At 40.7% G+C, this 15,988-nt stretch overlaps 1 protein-coding gene across 13 annotated transcripts in view; it reads left to right on the forward strand.

The window, feature by feature from the left end:
• Positions 1 to 15,988, forward strand: part of DOCK9 (dedicator of cytokinesis 9) — a 108,727-nt gene that overhangs the window by 26,712 nt on the left and 66,027 nt on the right. For 7 of the 13 annotated variants that reach the window (XM_053455336.1, XM_053455337.1, XM_053455347.1 and 4 more), the window contains exon 2: positions 12,338 to 12,454. In XM_053455336.1, coding sequence (XP_053311311.1) covers positions 12,338 to 12,454 — 117 coding nt within the window. Of the gene's footprint in view, positions 1 to 1,481; positions 1,718 to 12,337; positions 12,455 to 15,988 lie in introns of those variants that run through there. The other 6 variants (XM_053455338.1, XM_053455340.1, XM_053455345.1 and 3 more) reach the window with 2 other exon arrangements.

Raw genomic sequence — 15,988 nt, forward strand, 5'->3', positions numbered from 1 at the left:
GGTGGCCAGTTGTAGAGGAGCTATAAAACTGCGTTATTCTGAAGTATTGAGTATGCAGATAGCTGGTAAAATTATACGTCAAACTAGTTGAAAGCTTCTGCTTTAATTGGCCTCATGTGGGACTGTCATGCTGGTGGTAAAATAATAGACTAGCGCTGAAAACCATTTGTGAATGCTTACCGTCGCTGACATCACTGCGTTTTTTCCTTGGTTTGTCATGATCCCTAAGCAAAGATTACTCTGGAATATTCTTGCCAACCCAAGTCTGTAGTTGTAGCAAACTAACCTCACCTCTGTCTGCATTGTTTTAACAGACTGTACATGTGCCTCTCGCACTAATGCTTGTTCCTCTGTAAAGCCATTATTTTAAAGGGACAATCTACCATATGTGCTTTAATATCATGCAGTTAACCCCCCCCCCACGCCCCAGTGGAAAATGTCTGATGTGATGTACGGAGCTAGTCAGCAGTATACTTAGAAGAGCCTAACAAGTGTGCATGCGCAGAAATTACTTTACTATGCATTGATAGTTCAGAGGGCTGATGGGAGCTCCCACATATTGCAAAAGTGATGGAGAGTAGTAATCTAGAGTGTGCCAGTTGATCTTTAATTACCTTGCTAGTGAAGAGGATGTAAAATGCTATTCCTTAGAGTATTAAAGAAAATACCGCAGCTTTGGCCTGGTAGCTTGTGATTCCTTTCAGTCATCATATGATTAGAAGATGGGCTTCCCTGGAGAGGTCTGTCCTACTGCTTCAGGTGTCAGGAAACGTACGATACCTGCTGTCTGTCTGGGCCGGAGTGCCCTATTCTATGCAACACACAAGCCTCGTCTCTACTGTTTCTAAATGACTGATGGCCGTGGACTGCCGTGTGTCTGCGACATTTCCATTTCTGCGAATCTCAACTAGCTTATGATAAAGAACAACCAAAATGTTGTGGGCACCCCAGCTTAAGCGCTGGTTTCCAGACGCAGATATACAGTGACTTGCTTGTCATTGTGTTGTGACCAAGACATAGATCAATGAAACTTGCGTGTTATTCCTTGTACAGGTGCTATTGGGCAAAGCGGTTATAAGGCTGCGCAGGTTTCTGCCCATTCCACCGGCTCTGAGGCTTTTCAGTCTTTCTTTTTGAGCATATAGCAAACACTGTTACATATACATTGTTTTAATATAGTGGATTTTCCAGTTAGTACACACGAAGACTGAAAGGGAAAATGGTTTCATTGTGCATTGTTTGTGGCTGCTGTCTATTGCATAATGGGCTGCATGTAGCTCTGCAGAATCCCTCTAAATGTCCGTGTTAATACAACATCTGCTGCCTCCAGCCTGAGACACATTGCACCACGCACTGCACAGCACTTTGTGACATGAAAACAGATCCTCCTTTTCCAGACAGGACACTTTTCCTGCCCCCTCCGAGAGGCCGGCTCAAAACCAGCCGGAGTCTCCGCTAGAGAAGTCTCTTCTTTCAATCTCTCTCCTGGCTGGGAGAGGCACTCCCCACTCCCCCTCTGTTTGACATGCTAGCTTATGTTAACACGGCCTGAAGAGTTTGCCAGTGCCTTCTGTTGGGATTGCGAGGTCCACCGACAATGCAAAGTCGCACGAACACGGGGAAAAGTGTAAAGAGGGAGCTTGTCATTGAGTCTCCGCAGCAGTACAAGGATGTCTCCGAGGGAGAGCTGGAAGCGGAGGCTCCCGTACCAGAGCCAGTAAGTGCAGCAAGCCTTAAAGCAACGGTTTTGTCGTATTAGGTGGTAAAAGATGTAATTTTATATAAGCTGGCTTTCCAGTGATAACTGGGTCATGCGGCTTCTTTAGCTTTCAGTTAGAAAGTTGGTTAGGTTGCTGCCGCCTTGATATGTGGAGCTCTCATCATCCCATCTGAGGTGTGCCTGGAGATAATGGCAGCAGTAGATGTGCATCATCCTTCTAGCACTTATCAAACAAGTTGCACGATGCTCTCGTACTAGCCTGTGGTTCTGTCGGGACACGCAGTCCGAAAATGTCTTATCTAATGATATATAAGAACTGCTTTTAAGCCTGTTCCCATGGCAGTAAATACATCATTGATTTCTTTGCTGCTCATACGGATTCTTAGATATAATTGTTGATGGGTTAACACGTGACTGTGGTGTAAATTTGTTTCCTTGGTTTTAATGACTTGCACATTTGTTTTGTGTCTATCTGATGGCCTCTGGACACCCCCTTATTTCACACACAGTACATAATAAACTCAAAGAGAAAACCCCATCTGAGGCTGCTTGGAAGTTAATAGATACCAGTTATGTGCTGACTTTGGGCTAGGTGTGTAGTGACGAAACAAATATTGACATTTCTACACTGGCGTCAAAGAAGATTGTGATCTATAAACTACCATTCCGGTGCAAGGTTTAAAGAGAACCAATATCACTAGTAGACTGTTTGCGCCATTCCATTGGTTGCTATGGTGATATGACAACTTTTCAAACTTTGCACCTGAGTGGCTCTTTATAAATGTCTTCCCTCTTTTAGTCCCATACGGTTTTGTGACACCTCTTGGTATGTCAGTGTTTATACAATGTAATGTCGCATCCTTTTAGATGGTAACTTTGAAGCAGGGTCCTCTTCACCTAATGTATCGGTTTGTCTTAGTCTGCCAGTTTTGTTTATGTACCATAAGTGCTGTGTATATTGGTGCCATATGAATAAATAAGCCTCCGAAATGTCAGAGGTCCTGTCTTCAGACGTAGTAAGTGTCATGGCAAATGTGACACTCCCTGAAAGGGATGATATCCATACTTAAATGCCGTTCGTGGCTTGTACAAACTGTGTTGTAAGATGGCTTGTAAGAAATCTTAGGTTTTCCTAAATATTCTAGATTCCTGACCCCGGAGAAACATACACTTGTTCTTATCAGAAGCCACATTACATCTGATCACGTTTAAGGGGGTCCTGGCATTTAGTGCGGAATGCTTGCATTTTCAGCATAGCATGTGGTGGCTGCCTAAAGGTTTAACCCTTTCTGTGAACCAGATGCGGAATGGGATCAACAGGAGATACTGGCCTCTGCATTAAGGCTGTTGGTTTGTGTTTGTGAGTGATGGGGTTTAGAGTACTCTTTCAAAGCTTTAACGTAGCAATGTAAGCCATGCTACGTAATGAAAATACCTTTACCATGTGGGCTGCACTAAGTGCTTTGAGTTTGATTTCTTTTTTTGCGGCCATAATTCTTTGGGTGTTTATAAGCTGCTGTATCTATGTTATGTTTGCAAGAGCAATATTGGTGCGCAGAGGTTTAAGTCCTCTATTTCAGCCATGGTCCAACTAGTCTGAAATCAATGGCGGCACTTTCCACACATGCATGCGGGCGTCTGAATCCCCCATGCATTTGCCACACGGCTATCATATGCGTGAAAGCGCATGTGATGGCTGGAGTGTCCCTTTAATTATTAAGGGGGTTGATAAAAGCACTCTCACCTCTTTGCTCCAAATTTACTCTTAAGCAAATTAGCAATACAAAAAGTCGGGGGAGGGGGGTTGATTGTGATGTTCCTTTGAAGTACTGTAATGTAGATTAAGGTACCATCTGAGGCTATAGGTTCTTCTTACTGCAGCTTGTTGGAGAACCAAGTGTGTGTGTGTGTGTATATATATGTATATATATGTATATATATAATATAATATAATATATGCCTTTAACATGCTTATAATTAAAAAAAGTACATTCTTTTGTCTTTATTCAGTGTCCTTAGAGGAAATGCGTAGGGACTGAACTTGTATCCCCACGCCCTGGATTTCACCTTCTGTGCACACAGGCAGTGGCCAAATCTATCCCACATCTGTGTGAAAATACTTTCATATAGCTGCTCCAAGTATTATTTTTTTTTTTTAGGAATTTACTCCTGTAAGATTTGAAATCGTTCTCTCATGCGGAGCTATGATGCGCCCCAGCTCTCCTATTAACCTTATTACCTTCACGTTTTAGGTGTGTTTGTGACTTAACGGATTCCCTTAATTCTTAGTGTAGAAATCTTTGGATCTTCGGTGAAAATGATTTATGCTGGCGGACCCTAGTCTTTGGCTCTGCACCTGTGACGTGGTGTGATGCATTCCCAGCTAGGCTTTGCAAGTAAAAATGGGAGCCGACCTCCGACGCTTGCTGTTTTCTTTAGTAATTGTTAAGATTCCAGAAACTGAGCTTTGAGCAGGAATGCTTTTCACTCTGTATGCCTCCAAGGATTCAGAATAGGGACACACCTGTTCTCCTGCAGCATCAACTGGGAATGCCTTTACTTATTTTGCTAAGTTTCAGCTTCGTTGCAAGGTTTTGATTAGTTTGAGGTTTCCACTGCATATTTGTTGTAGTCTGTATAGCTCATTGTAGAGCGCAGTGGAATGTATAAATAAAAGGTAATATCTAGCTATGTAGGTTTTAGGCATTTACATTTTCATGCAGTACAATTTAATAGAGATGCTCCTGTTAGGGTAAGTTCACTTAAATTGTCTTGGACTCAACAAATAAATATTGTGTTGTACAATGCTCCCTCTTCTCCCACTTGTGTATCCAAAATGATCCTGTTTATATAGACTTGTCTTCTTACAGATCAGCATAAAATAGTACAGAAAGTTAGCTGGCTGCGTTGCTGATGGGTTTATCCAGCCCTTAATGCAGCATCACGTTATGGCCATGGATAGCAGGTCTGGGGAAGGAATGGCAGTGGGTTGATCGGGCAGGTTAACAAGCCTGTATGTATTATGTAGGACTGTGCCTTGTCCGTACAGCCTTCATTGTATCTCTTCTTCTTCTCTGCGTCCTGAGGGATGCTGCCCTGGGTACGCCGCTGCCTGACTGTGATCTATATATATATGTATATGTGGCTTCTAATTTCTTTGTCTTGCACACCTGCTTAGACAATTAGTTCTTAAAATTCCTGTTTTCCCCCTAAAGGCATTGTAGTTTGAAACCGCTAATGGACGTTCGAGAGATCTCTAAAGCTCCCAGTTTTTAAAGAAAACAGGATCTGTGTGTTTCCTTTTGATTGTTCTGTCCAGTGAGTGTTTGTAATGGCATGGACATTTTTTTTCCATGGATGTTATTTACGTTACTTTGACTTTCGAAATACATTTTCAGCACATATTTTAGGCTTTTTTAATTAGTACCTTTTGTTGATACAGGACCCTAACATTACTAACGAGAGGTATGTAGTGGATGTGTTTATATGAAACAAAAATATCCAAGGAATTCCATTTTCTACGGGATTTTACTTCCTCGGTTCCTTTTCTTTGGCATTTTAGGTGCCTTACAGCTGACGCTGTTAACGGCTTTTAATTCCTATTGGGAACATGCACTTTTGTTCTTTAGGAGAGTGCTGTTTTGTGTGTCACCCACCGACCATTTGTTTTCATCTCTGCTGTTTGGTTTGAAGACTTAATTCTGCTTGGTCAACAGAGGACATGGCACAAAGCATACTACTACTTCAGAAATGTTCCCTCGCCGCACACCAGAATGGCTTTATTAACACACCCAAGTCGCGCTGGCCAGTGTCTTTCCGCCATTAGAAGAGGCCAGCTTTGACTATCAGTTGTAAATAAAATGAGACAAGTTTGTACCTGAGTAAATTAGCTTCCTCTACATTATGCCCAACCCTTATCCCATCAGTAACATCTGGCTGTTGATTTACTCACCGCATTTTTAATGGCTTTCCAAAAGGAAACAAAAAATTGGCACCTCAGTGAAGTCTACCTTTATCACCTCATACCTTTCTTTTCCTCCAAGCTACTAGAAACTAATATAGCCGGTTGAATAGCTTTCTGTCCTCCGCTAACACCCCTCAGGTCCAACCTCTGTCCTCGTTCAAGCATTAGAATTGTTATTTGACAATCAAGTTCCTTGCTCGTGGGTTGTATTTTTAAGTTATCCTTTCAGCTTACTGTAATTGATTAATAATTAGACAAAATTTGCAAACTTCATTAAAATTTTGATTCTAATTTTTTAATTTGTAAGAATGTCTAAAAACGAAGCAAAAAGCTGGGAACTCTCACAAGTTCTCCCTGCCATCTCTGCCAACCGCTGTCCTACTGCTTCTAGCCTCTTCTAACTTTCCTATGCGTTCCACCAAGGGAATGTACAGAAACTCTAAATGTTTGCCCTACTTAAAGCCCACAGTTTTCAGTGGCTGGAAAAATGTTCCCAAATTTCATCACATTTTTAGCTACGTTTAGGTGCATAGAACCTCTGTCATTGGTTTCTTAATCTGCTTTGACAAGCTCAGGGGCTGATGCATATAAAAGGGAACATTTGGACAATAATTGGGGTAAATCCTCCTTTCTACCACCCCAAATACATTCATATAATTTTTTGTTTTGTTGCCCCATTCAAAACTGCTCATTCTCATGTTTTTTGCAATGTTAACAGTTTAACACAACTAAGTGTTTTTTAGGCTTGGGAAGTTTATTATTTTTTTATTGGCTTTGTACAAAGGCCTGAGACTTCAGGAACATTAAAATATTTATGTTCTTAAAGTGGGAATGGGTGGTATTTTCCACGAACATCTGCTCCCCATTTGTGTGGCTCCCTTGTGCAAAAGGGAAGATTAGTTGAGAAGAATCCGAGAGGAAGTTTGTTTCTGATTTGATAGTTCGTTTCACTTTTTAGAACGTGATCTAGCTGCAGCTTTATATTAAAGAAATCTGCTTGTGGTGTCGGCTGTATAAACTTTTATAATTGGAGATGTGAATTTTATGTCATGGGATGTGACAGTTTCACAGTTGTGGTCACCTGAAATAAAGTTGTATCATCTTTAAATGAGGATTTGTCTATTAAGTCAAGCTTTTATTATAGCTCATATATCCAACTAACATAAAAATATTAGATCAAGGGCCGACAAATTGGGTTTAGACCTAGGAGCCAGGGGGTAAAGGCAAGCAGGGGACCGCAGCTGGGCCTGATACTCCAGTACCAGACATACCTCCCAGCCTCGTATTAGATCAATATTATGGTATTTAAGAGTTTGGGCAGAAATGAATGTGCTAAACTTCGCTAATATATTGGTGATCTATCCAGAGTGTATTCTACAGCACACACAAAGAAACAAATTTACTTATGTCTATGAAGAATTAATAAATTACATTGCCATTGCAGCAAAAGGTTGTCTATGATAAATAAGATATTTAAGCCAGGGCTCGACAAATCCCAGGCGCCAGGTCGCCATGGCGACAGAGAATTTTGTCCTGGCGCCTAGGTTTTGTCAGCCTCTTACATCCAGAAAAAATTGTGGATGTTAGAGGCTGAGTCACCACACGGTGGCGCTGCTGCTGCTGTCTGCCCAGGAGTCTGGGCAGACAGCACAGCCACTTCGTGCCCGCCCTCGAGTCTGAGATCACTCCCACGGAGTGATCCTGTAGGCTGAAAACGCGATTGCAGGAAAACCTGCAATAGCGGTTTCAGCTGCCACAAGCAGCTTCAGGAAAGGGGGTTGAGTGTTGATTGGGTCCCCACACAAGTGTGGGGACCTGACCCAACACCCCCCTGCTGCCTGATCGCTCCATGAGAGCGACAGTGCAGCGTTAACCCCTTCAATGCCGCGATCGCGGCATTTAGGGGTTAATTCCCGTTTTGTAAGGGGCTCTGCTGCTGGTGGTCTGCCTGGAAGCCCAGGCAGACCAGCAACAGCAAAAATGAGCCCCCACAAGCCCTTTGATGACTCCTGTAGGCATGGAAGCCTACAGCAGTCATCAGAGACTCCCTCCTGCAATGGCTGGTCTATAGACCAGCAATTGAGTCCCAGCTGCCAGAGGCAGCTTCAGGGACAGGGGGAGAGGGTTATTTGGTCTCCCCATGAGTGTGGAAACCAGCCCCAACACCCCCCTGCTGCCTGATCGCTCCATGAGAGCGACAGTGCAGCGTTAACCCCTTCAATGCCACAATTGTGTATGACACATTCGTGGCATTGCAGGGGTTAACATTTGCCCCCACAAGCTTGTGGGGACTAAATATCAGTCAATGCTGTGCTCCAATGGAACATCAGCATTGAAAGGGTTAAAAAAAAAAAAAAAAAAACAGCACTGAACTGAAAGTCCAGGGTGCTTCCAGGTCAAATGCTGTGAGTTTAGTAAGTGGGCTGATGATGATCAGATCACTCCTGACCAACTGTTAGTTTAAAAAAATCCTGGCTCCTAACTTTTTTACCTGGCGCCTAGATTCACAACAAATTTGTCAAGCCCTGATTTAAGCAATCATTTAATTTTTGATAGGTTCCTGCAGAACCATGCTTACTTTGCCTATTAACCAAAATTAGCCACAAACTAAACCAATTTATTAAAGCTGCATATATTGTCTATATTTTTGCTTTGTCTGTGGAATTGCTTTGGAGAAGAAAAGCAAGAGCATTTTATTAACCTTGTATATGTGATGATATTTGGCCAAACTAGCAGATTGAATCCATTTTGAGTCCTGGAGTTATATCCCCGTTCCATTCCTCACACTTGCAAAGGCTGTCTCAATTAAATGAAGTTGCTAATTGTTCATTGGTTCAGGCTGGTACCAATTAATTTAAGAGACTCTTACACGCAAATTAAGTCACGCTGGATCAAATTAAGCCAATAATACGGATCAGTGCTTCTCAAATATGCTAATCATGAATTCAATGACTGTTTATGGGAAAATATTTGTTGAATTGAATTAAACTTGTAAATCGCCCATATTAATTGCTTCAAGATAATTTGGATATATATTATATATGTGTGTGTGTTAATATGAGAGAGAGAGATACGCACACTAGCTGACCATCTTATTAGGTACACCTGTTCAATTGCTTGTTAATACAAATGGCTAGTCAGGCAATCACATGGCAGCAACTCAATGCATTTAGGCATGTAGACGTGGTCAAGACAACTTGCTGAAGTTCATCAGAATGGGGGAGAAAGGGGATTCAAGTGACTTTGAACGTGGCATGGTTGTTGGTGCCACACAAGCTGATCTGAGTATTTCAGAAACAGCTGATCTACCAGGATTTTCACGTACAACCATCTCTAGGGTTTACAGAGACTGTTGCCTGGTCTGATGAGTCTCAATTCCAGCTGCGACATTTAGATAGCAGGGTCAGACCTTGGCAAAAACAACATGAAAACATGGATTCATCCTGCCTTGTATAAACGGTTGTGTAATGGTGTGGGGGACATTTGGCACACTTTGGGCCCCTTGGTACTAATTGAGCATTGTTTAAACATGACAGCCTTCCTGAGTATTGTTGCTGACCATGACCATCCCTTTATGACTATAGTGTACTATTCTTCTGATGGCTACTTCCAGCAAGATAATGCACAGGACTACTTACCAAGCCGTGATGGTGTGGAAACCCGAATTGAAATATCGCTCTACTGGGCAAACCATACACACACACACACACACACACACACACACACACACACACACACACACACACACACACACACACACACACACACACACACACACACACACACACACACACACACATATATATATATTCCTCTAGAAATTAGGTAATAACAATTTGGTAACGAGTTATCCTCTCTTAGGGTTTGTGGATATCAATACTAGAGCCCAAAGACAGATTTGGATTTTGAGTATTTTAATAACAAAAAGACAAATGTTACACAGTGCCACAATTACAAAAAAACAAGACATACAAAAGGAAAACAAAACAGGCAAACAGGTCTTAATAACAATGGGACTTAAACACAGGACCCTCACTCACGAGTTTCTTCAATAAGCTGGCCTGTGGGAACTCCTTCCAGACGGTTTCTTTTGATGTTGTTCCAATCAGAGTAAATCGTGGAGTTCTCCTTTGAGGTGCCTGTATGACCCATGATTCTGATGCTGCAAATCTGCTTTGACTTGACTTGAATAAATATTATATGGCTATATCATCCAAAATAACGAATCCAACCTAATATCCAACACACATAAATGCAGCTTACTTTCTGAAGACGTCATTCGACTGCACCTACGTACTAATTTGCTAAACCTACCCAATCAACATCAATATATATATATATATATATATATATATAATTTGATTTATTACTTGGCTTCAAATCAACTAGGCACATTTAATTAAGGTCGAGACGCACGATCTAAGGATACTACAAATATTGCGATATTACTCTCACTTACACCTTAATATACATGTAGCTCTTCCTCCTAAAGAAATGTTTTTGGTGCCAGTGCTTAGTAACTGCTTAAATCCTTGTTCACCACGTGCAGCCATGGACCATCATCAGATTATGGAAAGTGACGTTAATTGTACCCAACGCATGTGCACCGAACACACCTGCGGCCTGTGTATTCAATAGCAGAGCAAGTGCAACGTTTCATTTAATGTAAAAACCCTGCATATACTGTATATGAGTTATCCCTCTTGGACTTTAGAGGTTGCAGCCCTATTTATGATTTGATAAAATTTGAAGTGGATTTAATTTCTTCGTAGAGCTAATATTGTGTACCCATTTCTGTAAACTTTAATGTTTTTAGACCACCCCCAATCTCCCCAGAATGCAGATTGTGATTATGAAGGGGGCAGATCGGATGCGTCTCTTAATAGATGGGTTTAATGATCCAAGTTAGAATAAGTAGGGGGAGAGTCAAGCAAAACGAGGTAGTGAAGAACCTACTTGAAAATGTCTTCTTTTTTTGTAAACCTTCAGAAAAAAAGCACATAAATTCTATAACATAAAAGAAAACGTACAAGAGAGTGCAATCAATGTCAAACATTTTTATTGATTTATGGAACTCGCTACAGACTTTATGGCTATGAAGGAAACCATGCTGGAGTCTCTGTGGTTCAACAAAGTTGTCAAGCCCTGTCCGCGTAAATATGTATTGCCAGATCGTTACTCTGAATTCACCTGCTGTAACTGTTTATTGTGTACATTGGCTGCTGTAGTATTTTTTCTATCAGTTCATAAAGGATTATTTATTAAGCATAAAACGTAACCCCGTCAGGAAGTTGGGCAGCTACTGGGACCAGGGTCTTTAGGACGCTGTGTCTGATAAAAATTATTGTTGAGTAAGACGTTATTATTTACACCCAGTGGCTTTAGACCAGTAATTCATGTTCAAGCCTTGGAATAACTTTGGGAAAAGTTAATGATTGTAAACACACAAGCATCTGAGAACAGTTACTGGATCAGCTTTTTTGTTCTGGGACTAGTTATTTTTGTTGTGTTTTCTCAGTGCTAGCCAAGAGAAATAGCTCGTCGTTTGAGTGCGTCTGCAGATTATTCTGTGTTTCATCTTGTGAACTCGGCACATCCTGTGGTTGGGTTTATTTGGAGACTTACGGGAAGGGAACATGAGCAGCAGAGAACCTGTTCATTATACCTATGAGTGCTTTGATGCAAGAGGATTAGTGAATTCTGCTGACATCTAAATGATTGATTAGAGTTAATAATAATGGAACGTAAACCTCTTTCTGCCTGAAATGCACATATGTAATATTTAACAAGATGTGAAAGAACTTTAAAGGTAGCATCACATGTTTGTATCCAGAGCCTTCACTGGATGTTGGATTGCGCATGTGACGTGCTGTTTTCTGCTTGGCTGGGTTTTTATTAACAAAGTGTTGGGAGAGAAACTGTCATTGGGCTAAGAGGTTGAAGTCAGTCTCCAATTAAGGTTTGGTTCTCTTTTCCTGAGACAGCCAGAGGTTGCTGGAAGAATAGAAAACTACTGTTAAAAATGTTTAATCTATAACTATATATATATATATATATATATATATATATATATATATATATTATAATTTAATCTCATATCCTCTTATCAATAAATGTGCCCCCTGCCCTTTATGAACTGTGTTTTCATTGTGTGATTCAAACCGTGGGGACATTTACAGATGAGTTTTTGGTCTTGTGCATGGATAGGAAGCAAAGTTTCCAACTCATTTCTAGCCCTTTCTAGTGTAGGCCAATGTGGCCTTGGTTCATTGATAAATACACGTCTATGATCTTTTAGAGCGCAAGTGTGTATCTTTACAAATTGTATGTTGCATTTAATAATGTACCCTTTCTTAAGCCATAGCGAGTGCAACCCGATTCTTTGTGTACAAAATAAGCACTGATCCATAAAGCTAAACGACACTGAAGCCATTCTCTGTTGGCGTTATATCTCCATACGTATCGTTTCGTGTCATCTTGTACCGGGGCATTTAATTTAATTTTACAGTAGAATTTGTGACCCTTATTTTTGCAGTTGTCGGTTCTTTTATACCTTTCTTTAAAAAAAAAAAATCTGTAAAACTTTCTTTTCTTTAGCTGTTATGTGCAATATTACAGTATGCTAAAATAACATCTACATTTGTTTTTTTCAGGCCAAACCAAAGCTCATTGAACCTATAGACTATGAGAATGTCATTGTACAGAAGAAAACCCAAATCCTGAATGATGCTCTCCGGGAGATGCTTCTGTTCCCATATGATGATTTTCAGGTAGGCTCATGTTGCGCTGGTGGCTTTTTAGTTGCAAATATATGTAATCTCTTCAGATATACAATGCTCAAACATTACTACCAGGGCCGGACTGGGGATTTAAAGAGCCCCCAGGACTTTGAGGCCAGTGGCCAATAAATTCTGTACGTTCTGCCTACTTGATGTGTGTGACCACACGCTGTGCTCTTATACGAATCCAGGCCACGGACACATATTACTGGAGTGTGTCTGCCGTGTGAGTGGCTGTGAATTTGCTACATTCTTCTTTATTATCCCTCTATCTCGAAAAACTTAGTTTACAGCATTTATTTGTATTTAGGATCAGAATTAACCTTCCTATAGTACAGCATGATTTATTTTCGTTTGAACCAATGAAAAATTTCTTGTTCTATATATATCTATCTATATATAAATATTTATATATATATCTATATCTATATATTTATATATATCTGTATATATATCTTTATATAGATAGATAGATAGATATAGATAGATATCTATCTATATCTATCTATCTATATATATATGTATATTATATGATAAATGTGTTTTTGCCCTTCATGCATTCCAGATGATGCAGAGCTTTTAAATATTATTGTGAGCAGAAGTCTGTTGTAAAACTATCCCTTTGGAAATCTAGGCTTCTCTTCTACCTATTCTTCTTCTGATATCATTACTGTTTACATGTGAACACAATCTGAACTTTCAATTTATAACGTAAAACCATAGGTATATTATATCTGTAGTTTTATGCCAGCTAGACATTTCTGATCTATGTATGTGGTGATAGGAGACATTCTTCAATGCTTGTGTATAACAGTTCAGAGCAGGAATATGGTAATTATGCAGCTGTAAATCACGTCTCTTCTGGTGGTTTGATCTCTGTAGTAGCGAGACCTAAGCAAGGTCAGCGTTTCTCCTAGAATTGTTTATTTTAGGAGTAGCTAGATCAAAGAAGGATGATCAAGATTTCCGACATTTGTCAGCAAAGATGGAGAAGCATTGAAGTTTCGCATCCAGGGCGCTCTCATTCCGCCTGGAGCTGTAAACTTAACTGTGACCTTGACCTGATGTCAGTGCAAACTATGATATATTGTCTTTCACAGCAAGGTGCTCTTGGCATAGTATCAGTCAGAACCCATTTTATTGGAATTAAAATTCTGTTACGCTCAGCATTTGTGTGTTTTTTGTTAGCTTTATTTTGTTTAAGTATTTGACCACAGATTGAGTAATGTTGGCTTTACATTAAACAATAATAATCTGTTGATCATGGTATCTTACCATGTCTTGCTAGGTAGAGGTTGTTATTAGAAAGGTTTTGCAGAACCACTCACATTCAGTTCTATCAATATATAATGGAAGTGTCTTTTGTAGGGGTAGGGAGGATATGTAGAGGTTTTCTACTCTGGATTCAAGTTCTTGTATAGCATTGTTTAGCTCTGGGAGACGGTGAAGAGGACCTTATCTTCTGTAGGAGTTTGGGAAGCCCTTCTAGCTCTACATGCGTCAGTTCTGCAATACTCTCTACTACAAAAACGTAGCATACATAATACAGAATCACGTCCCTGACTTAGACCAGAAAAAAAACTGTGTTTCAATCACCACCATCAGAGATGTGGCGTTGTGGTTTCTGGAACGGAAGTAATTATTACCGTATTTGCTCGATTATAAGACGAGGTTTTTTTCAGAGCAAATGCTCTGAAAAATACCCCTCGTCTTATAATCGGGGTCGTCTTCTAATCAGACCTCAAATAGAGGTCTGATTAGGAGACTAAGATCCAGATCCCCCGCACCGCTGCAGGGGACCTGGATCCTCCTGTCGTCGCCCCCCCCACACTTACCGGTGCTTCCGGAGGTGAAGTTGGCAGCGGGGGTTTGTATGCGTCCGTCGCAAATACCTTCCCCGACTGTCAGAGATCAGAGTTCCAGAGTTCCTGATCTCTGGCAGCCGGGGAAGGTATTTGCGATGGACGCATACAAACCCGCGCTGCCAACTCCACCTCCTCCCGGTTGCCGCGGAATGAGACGTCAACCAGCTGCCCCGGCAATACAGCAGGAAATTGGAAGCACCGGTAAGTAAGTGTGTGTGTGTGTGTGTGTGTGTAGGGCATTTCTGGAATGCCTTACACCCCTATATGCCACTCTGGCACTTAGGGGGTTAAAAGGCATATTATGGGGCAGAGTGGCATATAGGGAGGTATAAGGCATTTCAGGAGGCAGAGTGGCGTTAAGGGGGCATTTAATAGTGCACTCTGCCTCCTGAAATGCCTTATACCTCCCTATATGCCACTCTGCCCCATAATATGCCTTTTAACCCCCTAAATGCCAGAGTGGCATGTAGGGGTATAAGGCATTTCTGGAGGCAGAGTGCTCTATATAATGCCTTTTAACTCCCTTAATGCCACTCTGCCTCCTGGAATGCCTTATACCTCCCTATATGCCACTCTGCCCCATAATATGCATTTTAACCCCCTAAATGCCAGAATGGGATATAGGGGTATAAGGCATTTCTGGAGGCAGAGTGGCACATAGGGGGTCAAAAGGCATACCATGGGGCACAGTGGCATATAGAGGGTTAAAAGGCATATCATGGGCCACAGTGCCATATTGGTGTGGCAAGCCTGGGGGCAGATGTGCGTAACTGGGGGGCAGGTTGGAAAATACAAGGAAATAAAAACAAAAAAAATATTTTTCTCAATCATAGCTTTTATTAAAAAAAATAGTTTACATGAATTAACATTTACTTGTAAAACTTTTTTCCTTTAGGGTCGTCTTATATTCAGGCTTTTTCTTTTTTTCCTAAGTTAATATTCAGATTTTGGGGGGTCGTCTTATAATCGAGCAAATACGGTATTATTTTTTTATTAGGAGAGACGTTGTAACCTTTTCTTTGCCAGGACTGTCTAAAGCATTTGGCCAGATAATTCTATGAAAGCTCGCTTTCTGAAATAAAGCAATTATTGATTAGTGATTTTTTTTTATGGTGCTCAAAATGATATGTGAAAGCTAGGAGTACAAGGAAGTAAACCCTCTTTGGGGTATATTCACTACAGGGAGATGTGGCAGGAGATTTTTTTTTTTTTTTTTTTTTTAAACTAAGGACCAAAAACTGCAAGTTTCTCTAGCAAAAAGGGCTCAGCTGTCCTTGTATGAAGCATGATTTAATGTGCAACGTCACTGAAGAAATCTGTGATTGAAATATAAATTGTACAGGGCCAGCACATTCTCATGAGGTTTAGATCATTATAATGTCTGTCAAGAAGCTGAGACACAACTCTACTGCAAATATGTGGTGCATAGACATTTTCCCATTTAAATATTTTCTGGTATTAATGTAAATCACTTTTCCTAAATCCAGTATTTTACTGTTCTGTATCCTAATAAAACCACGTGATTGTGTTGAGGGTTTAAGTTAAGATATTTGTTCGAAACAAAGCTTATTTCCTTGTAATGGGCAAAAGGTATCTTAACTTCCAGTTTGTAGCGTATGCGTGAATATTCCTCCCCATTATGTTATCTCTTTCATATTGT

The sequence above is a fragment of the Spea bombifrons genome, chromosome 2, assembly GCF_027358695.1.
Source record: "Spea bombifrons isolate aSpeBom1 chromosome 2, aSpeBom1.2.pri, whole genome shotgun sequence".
In the NCBI taxonomy this organism is placed as follows: Eukaryota; Metazoa; Chordata; class Amphibia; order Anura; family Pelobatidae; genus Spea; species Spea bombifrons.